The sequence below is a fragment of the Meriones unguiculatus genome, chromosome 17 (genome assembly GCF_030254825.1).
Source record: "Meriones unguiculatus strain TT.TT164.6M chromosome 17, Bangor_MerUng_6.1, whole genome shotgun sequence".
NCBI classification, from domain to species: Eukaryota; Metazoa; Chordata; class Mammalia; order Rodentia; family Muridae; genus Meriones; species Meriones unguiculatus.
In genome coordinates, this window is record NC_083364.1 from 5,334,760 (window position 1) to 5,347,323 (window position 12,564).

The 12,564-nt window shown below is 55.0% G+C and overlaps 2 protein-coding genes across 6 annotated transcripts; one reads left to right on the forward strand and one right to left on the reverse strand.

Annotated features, from left to right (window-relative positions):
* Nucleotides 1-922: 922 nt before the first annotated feature.
* LOC132648726 (DDIT3 upstream open reading frame protein) lies at nt 923-3,472 on the reverse strand. Its single transcript, XM_060370963.1, has 2 exons — nt 3,410-3,472; nt 923-964 (listed from the first exon to the last, which is right to left on the reverse strand). Exons 1-2 carry the CDS (start codon nt 3,470-3,472, stop codon nt 923-925), a joined length of 105 nt encoding a protein of 34 aa, XP_060226946.1.
* A 1,831-nt stretch (nt 3,473-5,303) lies between these two features.
* Nucleotides 5,304-12,524, forward strand: Mbd6 (methyl-CpG binding domain protein 6). Of its 5 annotated transcripts, none has more exons than XM_060370954.1 (13): nt 5,308-5,627; nt 6,643-6,706; nt 6,870-7,006; nt 7,271-7,373; nt 7,501-7,663; nt 7,838-8,890; nt 9,090-9,748; nt 9,957-10,110; nt 10,212-10,381; nt 10,492-10,911; nt 10,992-11,044; nt 11,361-11,424; nt 11,563-12,524. In XM_060370954.1, the coding sequence occupies exons 3-13, from the start codon at nt 6,894-6,896 to the stop codon at nt 11,635-11,637; spliced, it is 3,027 nt and encodes a 1,008-aa protein (XP_060226937.1). In that variant the 5' UTR covers nt 5,308-5,627; nt 6,643-6,706; nt 6,870-6,893; the 3' UTR covers nt 11,638-12,524. The 5 variants fall into 5 exon arrangements, with proteins under 5 accessions (XP_060226941.1, XP_060226937.1, XP_060226940.1 ...); XM_060370957.1 differs by having other exon boundaries at nt 5,312-5,627; nt 10,495-10,911; XM_060370955.1 differs by lacking the exon at nt 5,308-5,627 and adding an exon at nt 5,728-6,197.
* The last annotated feature ends 40 nt before the right edge of the window (nt 12,525-12,564 follow it).

Below are 12,564 nucleotides of genomic sequence, written 5' to 3' on the forward strand. Positions count from 1 at the left end.
TTGTTGTGCTGGGAATTGAACCAAAGCCCTTGTTATATGCTGGCTTATTAGCACAGTACCAAACTATACTCACAGTCTAGCCTGAACATGCTTTTTTTCCTCCAAGATGTATTTATTTTGTTTGTGCATATGTGTGAATGCCTACATGTATGTTTGTGTGCTGTGTGTGTGCCTGGTACATACAAAATGGAGGCCACAAAAGGGAATGAGTTCCGTGAGAACTGGAGTCAGATGATTTTTTAAACTGCCATGTAGGTCCTGGGATTAAACCCAGGTCCTTTGCAAGAGCAGCAAGTGCTTTTAACCACTGAGCTATCTCTCCACCCCAAGAACAAATTTTTTTGGAGACATAGTTTCAAGACAGGGTTTCTCTGTATAGTCCAGGCTGGACCTGACTTCACAGATATACATGCCTATATCTGGGACTAAAGATGTGCGCCATCACGCCCATCAGAACATACCTTTTATTGGGATAGGGATTTACTATAGGTAAGTTGGGCCGGCCTTTTAACTGCATGACTCTCTTGCCTCTGAGATTACAGGAAGGAGCCGCTAAGCTTGGCTATGGCTGTATACTCTTACAGGATTATAGTAAAAGTATTCACCCCACTTGGAAACACCACTGGGATTTCCAGGGCCATTACTGGCCATTTGTGCTCCTTTTTCTTGTATGGGAAGCATGGGCAATAAGTCCTTTGGGTCGAACTTTGGTGTGGACAGATCAGAAAGACAAACCAATTGCCATTGTTGAGACTGACTTTGAGAGTCAGCTTTCAATTGGAAAGTGCTCTAAAAGTGACATTATGGACTCAGAGAAAGATATGGTCTGACAGCAAAAGTTTGTTCAGATTCAGCACCACAGCAAAGCAACCTGAGCAGCTTTAGGAGCCGATTTTGAGAGGTTGGCTAAGATTACCTGCTTTCAGGTGTGGTGATGTATGAAGATACACTTCCTTCTGGAACACTGTGGAAGAAGGGAAGAGACAGGTATTTTAGCCTCTACTGGCCCTTCTCTAGTTTTTTTTTTTTTTTTGAAACAGTTTCTATGTGGCCCTGAGTGTCTTGGAATTCAATAACACACACGCACATGCGCGGGCACACGATTGCATGCATCCCCAAAGCCAATTCCAAGGACATGGCAAGCATGACTTTATTTTTAGTTGTTAACATTTTTAGCCTTGATTACATAATAGCAAAGTCCTGGCCAAGTAAGTTTTCTCTAAATCCCAGATAGACTCTTATCTGCCAGAGCATGGACTAAACTACAGGAAAGAGAAAATACAGCAGCATTTGCATGTACCCCATTCACACACTTAAGCCTCCAGTTGGACCTGTCCCAGACCTCTAACTGCAGTCTACTCACCATCTCCTTTGGAATATCTGGCAGGCATTCAGATTACATTTAAAGACAATCTCCTGCTGACCTTTTCTTTCCCAGGCTGTATCATTCTGACTAAATGGCAACTCTAGGTGCTTAAAGCCAAAAAACTTGGTATCCTTGACTCCTCTCTCAGTCTAAAGCACTTTAATACATCCCTTAAAAGTACCTAAAACTTAAGTACTTCTCACTATTATCTCATTTCCAAATGCAAATCAATTTACCTTTCCTTCCCTAGATTATTTTGAAGCCTCCTTGAGATCTCGCATTTCTTTCAGGTTTTTTCATTTTTTATTTTATTTTTTTTTAGTCAGGGTCTCATGATGTAGTGATGGCTGTCCTGGAATTTGCTTTGTAGAGTAGGCTGGTTCCAAACTCAGATCCCCCTGCCTCTCTCCAGTGCAGGGATTAAAGGCATGCACTACTATCTATATCTACCCGAGCTCTCCCCATTTCTATTCTTTTGTTTTATTTTCATGGCTGGAGGTTGGTCCTAGAGTTATCTGCATTCTGGGCAAGCAGTCTACCACTGAGCTACATCTTCAACCCTTTATATTTTGTACTCATTTACTGATTCAGGGTTGCACTATGTAGAGATCCTGGCCTGGAACTGAGACCTTGCCTCTCTGAGTGCTGGAATTGAGTGCATGTGTGCTATGACACTGGGCCTTTCCTCTGCTCGATCCCTCCAGGAGCTTCTGTTTCATGACTTAAAGACTAACATCCTGAGTATGACTTGCAAGGATCTACACGATCTGCTGCTTCAGTTCTCATGCACTGTCCTCTCTCACGGTCACTCTAGTCCAGCCCACTGCCCTGTTCCTAAAGATACCAGGCTTGTTCTATCTTAACCCCTCTGCTCTGGCTTTCCTTCTGGAAAGTTCTTTCAAGTTATCTGGTTAGCTCACAGGCTTGCCTTCTTTGGGTCTTTCACTTAAAATCCCAGTGAGGTAATTCCTGACATGACAAAAACAAAACCTCTAGCCACCGTTCTGAACACTGTTCTCTCCCCTGCTTTTGTTTTTTTTCCCCTTTTGCTTCCTACTGAAATATAAGCTGTACGGAGAGCAGTATTATCTTTTGCCCCCAATATACCCTGTGTCCCCAAATGCTTGGCACATAGAAGGTGCATTTGTTAGGAATGAAGGGGGAAACCCCTCCCCAGTGTCCCTTATAGATAAGGAGAACTAAGCCCAGAGGCAGAGCTGAGCGGCTTGTCTCTGGGGACTGGAGATGCAATATTGCCCTGAGTGTTTCTCTGCAGGGCTGTCCTCTAGGGGAAACTCCCTTGGTCTTCCAGTGTGTGGGACCTGGCTTTCATCAGCAGTGCTGCCCCAGGCCAGAGGGTGCAGCGACAAACAGTGGGCTGGCCTGATGCAATGGTTAAAGATTAGTTGGGAGACAGGACTGAAGAAAGAAGCAGAGACTAGTCCTGGGAGAAGCACAAGGCCCTGGGGGAGATTTCAAATAATTTCCCATAGTTAAAGAGATTCAGGCTGCTCTCTTGTACGGAAGCCCAGAAATCTCCGGAGAAAAGGGAAAAACCCACTATGCTCCTCCCACCACCTCCACTCATTAAGGTCTCAGGGTTCTCTTGAAGTAGCCATGTTGACCCCTGAGGCACTTCCAGCTTTATTGTTGCGGGGCAGGGGGTGGGAGGGAATGAGACCAATGGAGAAAGGGTGGATACCGCAAAAGTCCCCGACATGGGGGTGTGTCCTGCTGCCCCGCCTTTCCTGAGAACTGCCCAGGCGCAAGAAGGCCCGCAGTTTGCACTACAGAGAATGAATTTACCAAAGGCAAGTAGGAATCAACTCGAGACAGGGGGACGAAAATGCAGTTGCCCCCCCCTAATAAAAGAGGGGTCCCGTAAACACCACTCCTGAATCCCCTGGTCCCCCCCCCCGCCTTCACCCCTCTCTGGGTCTACTCTGTGAAAGGTGGGGCCGCGTAACAGCAGTGGCCTCCAACTTTACGAAATAACTATGCCAGCGAGGATGGAGAGGGGAGGAGTAGACGGAGTAGACTTGCCTCTCTCCTCAGGTTCCGGCTTTTACTTTGGCTCTGTCGCTGCCACCCGCTCATCTTCAACATGATATGATCGATGTACTAGACCGAAGCTACTGACCTCTGGAGCGCGGAGCGGAGATCTTTTATGCTGGCCTTCCCCTCCTCTTAGGGACGGGGTCCCGAGACTGCCAATCAGAAAGCGGCACGCTGGCACTGGCTCCGCCTCGCCCCTCACGTCCGCCATTCAGGAGCCCTCGCGGTCCCGCCCCCATCGCACCCGCTGGCTGCAGAGTCTACGTTGTCTCGGACCCGGAAGTGGCTTTGGGTCACGAGGCTTCGCGGAGGCGGTGAGTGAGTCATGCGCGCGCGCGGAGGAGAGTGCAGCGAGGGAGGGGATGACGGGAGGCGGGGATGATGCAATGTTTGGCAACCGGTGTCTGCGCGCGCACGCGCAGGGAACCTCGGTAGTGGTGGTGGTGGTAGTGGTGGTGGTGGTGGGAGATGCGGGGCCCGGGTGCGTGTGTCTGTGTGCGTGTGTGTGAAGAGGGCGGAGCGCCAGCGCCCAGTATCCAACGGCCCCAACGGCTGTCCTTCCTGAACTTGTCTCCCCACCTCCCATCACCTTTAACTTACTCCTCCATGAAAGCCTCCCATTTTTCCTGGCCCTTCCCAGCCAGTGGGCACCGAGGCTCTTGCAGCTCTTTAAAGTTGCCAACTGTCCACCTGGATTGACGTCTTCCCGAGTCTTTTAAAGAGATCTCTTTCCGCCCTCTAACGCCCCCCAAAGGCTGAGGTACTGGCATCCTTGGTAGTCGTTTCCCACTTCTCTCAGAACAGCACCTTTAACGTTCGTTTCCGAATCGTCCATTGCACGCCAGGTTTCAGATTCTTTACATGTAGAGTGTAGGTTTCTGCTTCTCCTTACCCCCAACCCCTGCTCTCTGTGTTGCTCTTACGCCCGTCACTCAGTCCAGTACCCACCCTTTTCCTTCTCCAAGATAGCAAGTCCTGTGACTCCCAGCTGAGGAGCTGCTCTCTAGGTGCCTGGGGTCATGACCTACAGCGCAGACTGGGACGTGCGTACTCTTGAGTTGTCATTGCCCTGGACTGGCTATCAGAGGGAACACAGATTCTAGGGAATTTGCCCAAGGATTCTACCTTACTCTTTTGTAAACTAGAGAACGAGAGGTAAAGGTAAAAAGAGCACTGTGGAGGGAACTTGAACAGAAGTAAAAATCTCTTGCAAAATGTGTTCTTGTACCATGAAAACAGAGGCCATGTGGTGGCCTATTCGTCTGTCATACACTCAGAGGGACAAGCCAGAGTTTGTCTAAATAGAAACTGCACCAAGACCGGTTGATATTGGAGGGTGTGACACTGACAGGTCCTTGGCCAGACCTTCACTTCCCCTTCTGTTGGTAGAGGTGGGGGTGGGTCGAACCAGATGGTCTCTCCTGGCCTAAAGACAGACCAGGTTGTCAGTGACAGGCAGAGGTCATGTGACTTGACAGGCCGAGGTCGTGTTGTGACATGTTGACCTGGAGAGGCGGGTCAAGTCTCGGCACACTACCCGGGAAGCCTTTGGGGCGGGGCAGGGCAAGTCGCGACTTTCATCTTTTAGGGCTGGCCCCTCCCGGACCTGACATTCCTGGCTACCCCAACCGATTGTGGCTTCGGAAGGGGCCCCTCCCGAGGGAGGACAGGGATTGGCCACCGGTGGCCTGGGAAGAGGCCCAGATCCTTCCGCGGAGGGCGGGGGGGGAGGGCCGCGTGGGGTGTTTGTTCTCTTGGGGATTAATGGGGGGTTGTGGGGGAGGGGTAAGCGCACTCCCGCATGCGCACTGCGTCCCCTCCTGTTGGCTCGCTGCTGTCCGCTGGGCGGGGGCCCGGCCCCGCCCCTCTCCCGTCCGGGCAGCGGCGGCGGCGGCGGCGGCTGTGGCGGCGGCGGCGGCGGCGGCGGCGGCGGTAGCAGCCTGCGCGGTGCCTTCTGGGAACGGAATCCCCAGGGCTGCCCCTGGCCCCTATGGCGCATGCGCGGCAGGCCGCTCGGTGATCCGCGGCGGCGGCGGCGGTGGCGGCGGCGGTGGCGGCGGCGGCGGCGGCGGCGGCGGCGCTTCCTGCTAAGACCGGCCGGGGCCGTACCGGAGGCTCGGGCTCCACCGACCCACCTCCCACCCCCTCCCACTCACCCTCTGGGCCGCGACTGCGCAGGGCGGGGCCAGCCGAACCATGGGCCGCGGTGAGTGCGGGGCCCGGCCCCCCCGCCCCTCCCCCTCCCTTCTCTCTCCTCCCCTTCTGTCCCTACCCTCTGCCCCCTCCTCGTCCTCTCGGCCCCTTTCCCTGGCCCCATCCATAGTCCCCTACCCTCACCTGCCCCCGCTGTTTCTCCCCCTCGGAACCTGACTTCTGCCTTCCTGACCTCCCTCCCTTCAGTGCTTCGCCCACCCTCCACCCGCCCTCTCCCCAAGTTCCTTCCTACTTCGTGCGCCTGCCTTCCCCTCCTCCCCGGAGCTGAAGGAAGCAGTCTGGGTGACAGGGCGCCTTGTTATGAGAGGGAAAGTTTGGAAGCCGTCAGGGTGCGGTGGGAGCGATGGTGAGGTTGGTGAGGATACTTGCAGGCGTAAGGGTCGTCCCTGCGTGTCAGAATATACTTCTCGTTGCTAATTGGAAGCCAGCGGGAGATTATGAATCCCGTTTTCGTCGTCGGCTTGAGAGGACTAGGAGCGAGCGTCTCAGGATCCTGGAGGAAGACAGAGCTCTGGTTCCAGCCTGTCTCGAGTTCCAAATGAATTAGATCTGAGATTGTCTGGTAGAGTGGGCATGGGGGGATTTCTGCTGGTACCACCTTACCAGGCAGTTGGGCAATTGCTTGGTGACCTGTGGGACAATCTGTACTTTTTATACGATCTTCCTGGGGGAGGGGACAGCAGTGGCCAGACACTGGGAAACTTCCTAGTGGCCTGGCATTATGAGAATTAGCCCACACTCCTTGTTGAAGTCTTCTGGGGCCCTGGACAAAGGGAACTAGCCTTCGTATGTCAAGAAATTAGGGTCTGATTTTGTGGTCCTTAGGAGTGAAGGTGCTGAGTGGCTCTGGTCCCTAGGGGCTGGGCTTGGAGCGGATAGTTGTGGGCATGGCCGGCAGATCCCCGAGGTCCGTACAGGCACTACGTCATGTTATTTATGGGCCTTTCCTTGAGTATTCTGGGCTGTGGTAGATTCTTGAGAGGCCCTTCTCTTTCCTTGTGTTGCAGGTGTGGGCTAAGCTGGTGGCCCCGGCTTTAGACTGGACCCCAAAATGTTTGCAGAGATGTTCAGGTAGCCACGCTGGTATGGCAGAGGAACCCTTCTCCCCAGCCCTTTGAGGGGCTCCCTTTGGCACTCAGGAGACCTCCCACCACCTTTGCTTCCTGGAATTGCCCCTCAGGTACCCGGCCCAGTGTAATCCTCCTGGTGCCCACATGGCTGTCTGTGTTCTCAGGCACAAGGGAGCTGATTACACACAATGAATGGGGGCAATGAGAGCAGTGGAGCAGACAGAGCTGGGGGCCCTGTGGCCACGTCTGTCCCCATCGGCTGGCAGCGCTGTGTGCGAGAAGGTGCCGTGTTCTATATCAGGTACGGCTGTTGAGCGATCCCTAGGCTGGCTTACTTAGCCCCCTTGCCCTCACCCTCCTCAGGGCTTCGGTTCCTGGCACCTTGTTGCTCTCATTTTCGGCCCTTTTGCTCTCTTTATCTCTGGGTCTTTGAGGCCATTCACTCTGTTTCTTCTCACCTCCCTTAGGCCCTGCCCCTTCCAGGAAAGCTTTTAACTGTCCTTTAGGAGGTGTCTCCAGATCTGCTGACAGTTAACCCCATACCTGTGACCCTGTTCTTTCCCAGCCCAAGTGGCACAGAGCTGTCTTCCTTGGAGCAAACCCGGAGCTACCTCCTCAGCGATGGGACGTGCAAGTGTGGTCTGGAATGTCCACTCAATGTCCCCAAGGTCAGAGTTCTGGGGGTGCTGGAGACTGTAGACATAAGCCAAAAGACTTAATGCAAGTAACTGGCCTTGGTGCTTTCCTCGGATTCCACCCCTCAGTGCCCCCCAGTCTGTGCCTTCTACCTTACAGGTTTTCAACTTTGACCCTTTGGCCTCGGTGACCCCGGGTGGGGCTGGGGTGGGGCCTGCATCAGAGGAGGACATGACCAAGCTGTGCAACCACAGGCGGAAAGCTGTTGCCATGGCAACTCTGTACCGCAGCATGGAGACCACCTGCTCACACTCTTCTCCTGGTGAGTTTTTCTGCCACTTTAGACAAGAATGGGGAAAACCTGAGAGCTTGGGAGGTGGATGGTGGATGAGCCCCATGAGAAGGCACAGGGTGGACTCCGTGGGGAACAGCCTGCTGAAGAGGACATAGTGGGAGTGGGGCCACAGGCCGACTCTCTGTTTCTCGTTTATTGCAGGAGAGGGAGCAAGCCCTCAGATGTTCCACACTGTGTCCCCAGGGCCCCCCTCTGTCCGTCCTCCTTGTCGAGTTCCTTCTACAACTCCACTTAATGGGGGTCCTGGCTCCGCTCCCCAAGAACCACCTTCAGTTCCCCAGGCCTTCCCCCCTCTAACAGGCCCTACAGGGCTCTTCCCACCACCCCGGCCTCCTGATCCAGTTCCTTCTTCGGGCAGCAGCAGCCCTTGTTTCCTCCCACGAGGCAATGCTCCCTCTCCAGCCCCCCCGCCTCCACCTGCTATTAGCCTCAATGCCCCCTCATACACCTGGGGAGCTTCCCTCCGATCCAACCTGGTGCCCTCTGACCTAGGCTCTCCTCCAGCCCCTCCTGCCTCCTCCTCACCACCTTCAGACTCTCCTCTCTTCCACTGTAGTGATGCCTTAACACCTCCTCCCCTGCCCCCAAGCAATAATCTCCCTGGTCCCCCTGGTCCCTCCGGTCCTGCCACTCAGCCACCAGTGTCTTCAGCCACTATGCACCTGCCCTTGATCCTGGGATCCTTGGGAGGGGCCCCCACAGTGGAGGGGCCTGGGGCACCCCCATTCCTTGCTAGCAGCATACTCTCTGCAGCAGCCAAGGCCCAGCACCCCCCGCTGCCCCCACCCAGCACTTTACAGGGCCGAAGGCCCCGTGCCCAGGCACCCTCAGCTTCCCACTCATCATCACCACGTCCCTCTCAGCGTCGTCCTCGCCGGCCCCCAACTGTCTTGCGGTTGCTAGAAGGGGGAGGCCCTCAAACCCCTAGACGGAACCGTCCTCGGGCCCCTGCTCCTGTCCCCCAGCCATTTCCTCTCCCAGAGCCATCCCAGCCTATTCTCCCTTCTGTGCTGTCCCTACTGGGACTCCCCACTCCTGGCCCTTCCCACTCGGATGGAAGCTTTAATCTTTTGGGGTCAGATGCACACCTTCCTCCTCCCCCAACCCTCTCCTCAGGGAGCCCTCCCCAGCCCAGGCACCCCATTCAGCCCTCTCTGCCTGGGACCACCAGTGGCAGCCTCAGCAGTGTGCCAGGTATGAGTGCTAAAGAGCTCCCAAGCTCACCTATACAGCTAGCCAGGGCACTGAGGGGAAGTTTAGAGAGCTCTTTGGTGTTTTGGTTTTTTTTTTTTTTTTTTTTTTTTTTTTGGAGGGGGGTATTGTGTCAGAGGTTGAGTTCTGTGGATGCTACGAAGGGGAGCTTCCCTGGAGCTGACTGTGTTTTCTTTTACAGGTGCCCCTGCCCCACCAGCTGCCTCCAAAGCCCCCATAGTCCCCAGTCCTGTGCTTCAAAGCCCATCTGATGGGCTGGGGATGGGGGCAGGCCCAGCCTGCCCTTTGCCTCCCTTGGCTGGTGGGGAGGCCTTCCCTTTCTCCAGTCCTGAGCAGGGCCTGGCACTCAGTGGAGCTGGCTTCCCAGGGATGCTGGGGGCCTTGCCTCTCCCCCTGAGTCTGGGACAGCCTCCCCCTTCTCCATTACTCAGCCACAGTTTATTTGGTGTGCTGGCTGGGGGAGGACAGCCTCCCCCTGAGTCCCTGCTACCCCCACCAGGGGGACCTGGCCCTCCCTTAGCCCCAGGCGAGCCCGAAGGGCCTTCACTTTTCGTTGCTTCCTTGCTTTCACCACCCCCTTCAGACCTCCTGCCCCCTCCTTCTGCACCCCCTAGCAATCTCCTTGCCTCTTTTCTGCCCCTGTTGGCCCTGGGCCCCACAGCTGGGGATGGGGAAGGATCTGCAGAGGGAGCTGGGGGTCCAAGTGGGGAGCCATTTTCAGGTTTGGGAGACCTGCCCCCCCTATTTTTCCCCCCACTTTCAGCCCCACCCACCCTCATAGCTTTAAATTCTGCGCTGCTGGCTGCCAGCCTGGATCCCCCCTCGGGGACACCCCCCCAGGTAAGGCCTTAAGGGTATGACTTGGTGGGGCAGAATGAGAAGTAAATCAGGAGGGGGCCCTTCCTTAGGGCTCCTGGGGAAGACTTAGTCCTGGCTGGGCTAGGGTGGGTATAAGAAGGGAGCACATGGCCTGCCTCACTCAGGGTTTCAGTCAGATGGTGGGTGTTAAGCATTTTGCCACTTGCTATAACCAGTTCTTCTTCCTTAGCCCTGTGTCCTGAGTGCCCCCCAACCTGGACCACCTACCTCCAGTGTCACCACGGCAACTACTGACCTGGGGGCCTCCTCTCTGGGCAAGGCCCCCTCCAACTCAGGGAGACCCCCCCAACTTCTTAGCCCTCTGCTGAGTGCCAGCCTGCTGGGTGAGTGGTATGAAATTAGCAGTAAACCATTGGTTAACCTGAAGAGACTGTGGAGTCAGCTCAGTTTGTCCAGGGAGTCCCTGACTGTAGTTTCTCCACAGGTGATCTGTCTTCACTGACTAGCAGCCCTGGAACCCTCCCCAGCCTGTTGCAGCCCCCTGGCTCTCTTCTTTCTGGCCAGTTAGGACTGCAGCTCCTCCCTGGGGGGGGAGCGCATCCTTCCCTGTCAGGGGCTTCTAGCTCCCTCGCCTGTCTGCTACAGAGTCTCCAGGTGAGCGCATGGGTGGTTCTCTGGTCTCTGGTCAGGAAGGGACATTTCCTAAAACTGAGAAGGTTTTGGAGTACAGAGGCCTGTGGTTGAAGCGGAGATGTCTTTGCCAGCAGATGCCTCCAGAGCAGCCAGACGCCTCCTGCCTGCCCCCCGAGAGCCCTGCCTCAGCCCTTGAACCGGAGCCTGCCGCCCGGCCTCCCCTCAGTGCCTTAGCCCCACCCCATGGTTCTCCTGACCCCCCAGTCCCTGAGCTGCTCACTGGGAGGGGGTCAGGGAAACGGGGCCGGAGGGGAGGAGGGGGACTTAGGGGCATTAATGGCGAGACCAGGCCAGGCAGAGGCCGGAAGCCTGGCAGCCGCCGAGAACCTGGCCGACTGGCCCTCAAGTGGGGGACACGTGGTGGCTTCAATGGACAAATGGAACGGTCCCCAAGAAGGACCCACCACTGGCAGCATAATGGGGAGCTAGCTGAAGGGGATGCTGAGCCCAAGGACCCACCCCTTCCTGGGCCCCATTCTGAGGACCTTAAGGTAAGTGAGAATGTAAGGTCCAGGCTCAGGGCTGTTGCACTGTTCTCATTTTCCCATATACACTATCCATCTTTCCTCAGGTGTCCCCGGGGATAGTCAGAAAGTCTCGTCGTGGCCGGAGGAGAAAATACAAGTGAGTGTGAGAGCCACCCCTGTGCCATCTGTTTGTTGGGAATATAGAACTGTCCATAGTGGCTTGGTGTCATTTTGTTTTTGTGGTGTTGGGGATCCACCCCGGGCCTTGTGCATGTTAGGCCAAGTGCTCTCCCATTGAGCTATAGATACCCCTGGCCCCAAATAGTGGCTTGGTTTTCAAAGATGGCAGCTACTTAAATATGAATAAGGATATTGTGCCTTTACTATCCAAATGTAGAAAGTCCCTCACACAACCTTCTGAAATTCACCTGGTGCTTGGGAGCTGTTCCTGATCATCTGTGCCCTTATTGCAGCCCTGCCCGGAACAGCAGCAGCTCCCGCCAGGACGTTACCTTGGAACCCAGCCCTACAACCGGAGTAAGTGTGGGCTTGGGCGGATGGGTGGGTTAGAGGCACATCAGGAGGCCAGCCAAGAACTGAAGACTAGGGTGAGTGGGGAGGAAGACTCCCGTTCTCTTAGCTAAGTGGTCACTTCTTTCAACTTCTCTCGTATAGGCGGCTGTCCCTCTGCCTCCCCGGGCCCGCCCTGGACGTCCTGCCAAAAATAAGAGGAGGAAACTGGCCCCATAGCAGCCATACCTGGAGCTGGAATCTGACCCTGACAGGGGAGAGCCGAGAGCTGAGCCTTGGGAGCCCCTACCAGCCACGTGCACCTGTGGACAGTGGGTGGGGTACTACTCCCCACTCAAGAGCACAAACGCAACCCCTTCCCCTACAAATCCCATCCTGAGCCATTGCAGGGGGTAGGGAAGCTCCCCCCTCCCCCCCAAAGCCATGTCACTGAAGAGGCCTGGGGGGGTGGTATATGGCCCTCTCCCCATCAGGCGCTAAGGGGAACACCCCTCACCCAGGTCTTTTATTTGTTTAAGTTATTTTTGCACAAATGACTTTTATATTTAATTCGACTTCATTGCCTCCCTTCTTAAAGCCAGCAGGCTCAGTTTACAAACCTGTGAGCTACTGTTGGCTGCTGCCCTCCTACCCAGTGAAAGGTACAAAGCAATAAGCATCATGCATCTTCCCTGTCCCTCTAGCACCCCTCTGCCTCTGGCTCAGGTTGCTCAAAGCACAGATCCCCCTTACCCATCCCCAGGACTGAAACACATAGCCTCATTTCAAGTATAGCCAGGTTCCCTCTGCTTTCCTCTGGGATATGAAAAGGGGGTAAGGGGGCAAAGAGGCCCTTTTGGACCTCTCCTCCCATACACACTACACTGCCCCTTCTCCCCCATCAAACTGCTCAGAGACGTTGTGATGATGTGCTGAGGATTATGCAACGTGGTCCAGCCGGAGCGGCCAGCACGACCAGCTGTCCAGGGGCTGCCTCCTGCCTTTTTTTTGTAAAGACAAGACCCTTGGGAGTTTTAATTCTGTTTTGTACTTGCCCTGTGGGGCCTCCACTGCTTTTCTATGGGAGACACTCTTAATTTAACAGATGAGAATATTTTGAAACTCTGGCTCTGGCTCGGTACTTGTTTTTTATTTAGTTCTTTGATA

Bases quoted from the DNA above. Each gene is read 5' to 3' on its own strand.
- LOC132648726 (XM_060370963.1), bottom strand. From the start codon at position 3,472: ATGTTGAAGATGAGCGGGTGGCAGCGACAGAGCCAAAGTAAAAGCCGG. The intron at 965-3,409 runs GCAAGTCTACTC...CTTCTTCCACAG, and splicing joins GCCGGAACCTGAGGAGAGAG to TGTTCCAGAAGGAAGTGTAT.
- Mbd6 (XM_060370954.1), top strand. From the start codon at position 6,894: ATGAATGGGGGCAATGAGAGCAGTGGAGCAGACAGAGCTGGGGGCCCT. The intron at 7,007-7,270 runs GTACGGCTGTTG...GTTCTTTCCCAG, and splicing joins GGTGCCGTGTTCTATATCAG to CCCAAGTGGCACAGAGCTGT. The intron at 7,374-7,500 runs GTCAGAGTTCTG...TCTACCTTACAG, and splicing joins GTCCACTCAATGTCCCCAAG to GTTTTCAACTTTGACCCTTT.